The 311-nt window shown below is 60.8% G+C and overlaps 1 protein-coding gene across 1 annotated transcript in view; it reads right to left on the reverse strand.

Moving 5' to 3' along the window:
- Positions 1 to 55: 55 nt before the first annotated feature.
- The window catches only part of SPDEF (SAM pointed domain containing ETS transcription factor), a 2,924-nt gene continuing 2,668 nt past the window's right edge, over positions 56 to 311 (reverse strand). Inside the window, exon 5 of the mRNA XM_010172316.2 lies at positions 56 to 234. Within this exon, the coding sequence (XP_010170618.2) occupies positions 56 to 234 (179 nt within the window). The remainder of the gene's footprint in view (positions 235 to 311) is intronic.

Consider the following 311-nt stretch of genomic DNA (forward strand, 5'->3'; position numbering starts at 1 on the left):
AGGTGGTGAAGGTCCCCTGCCCCTCCCAGGGCTCAGCCAGTCCCATCGCCGCTGGTCAGACTGGGTGGACGAACTGGTAGACGAGGCGCTGGGAGATGTCGGGTTTGCGGATGATCCCTTTCTTGTAATACTGCCGGATGGAGCGGCTCAGCTTGTCGTAGTTCATGGCCGGGCGGTTTTTCCGGATGCCCCACAAACGGGCAACTTGTGCTGAGTCCTCGATCTTGAAGATACCTAGGAGAGGAGCAGGGCATGAGGAAGGTTACAGCCTCACCTGCCCCTTCTCAGCCTCCCCAGCACCCACCCCAGGG

Source organism: Antrostomus carolinensis, unplaced genomic scaffold, assembly GCF_000700745.2.
Source record: "Antrostomus carolinensis isolate BGI_N321 unplaced genomic scaffold, ASM70074v2 scaffold31547, whole genome shotgun sequence".
Lineage (NCBI taxonomy): Eukaryota > Metazoa > Chordata > Aves > Caprimulgiformes > Caprimulgidae > Antrostomus > Antrostomus carolinensis.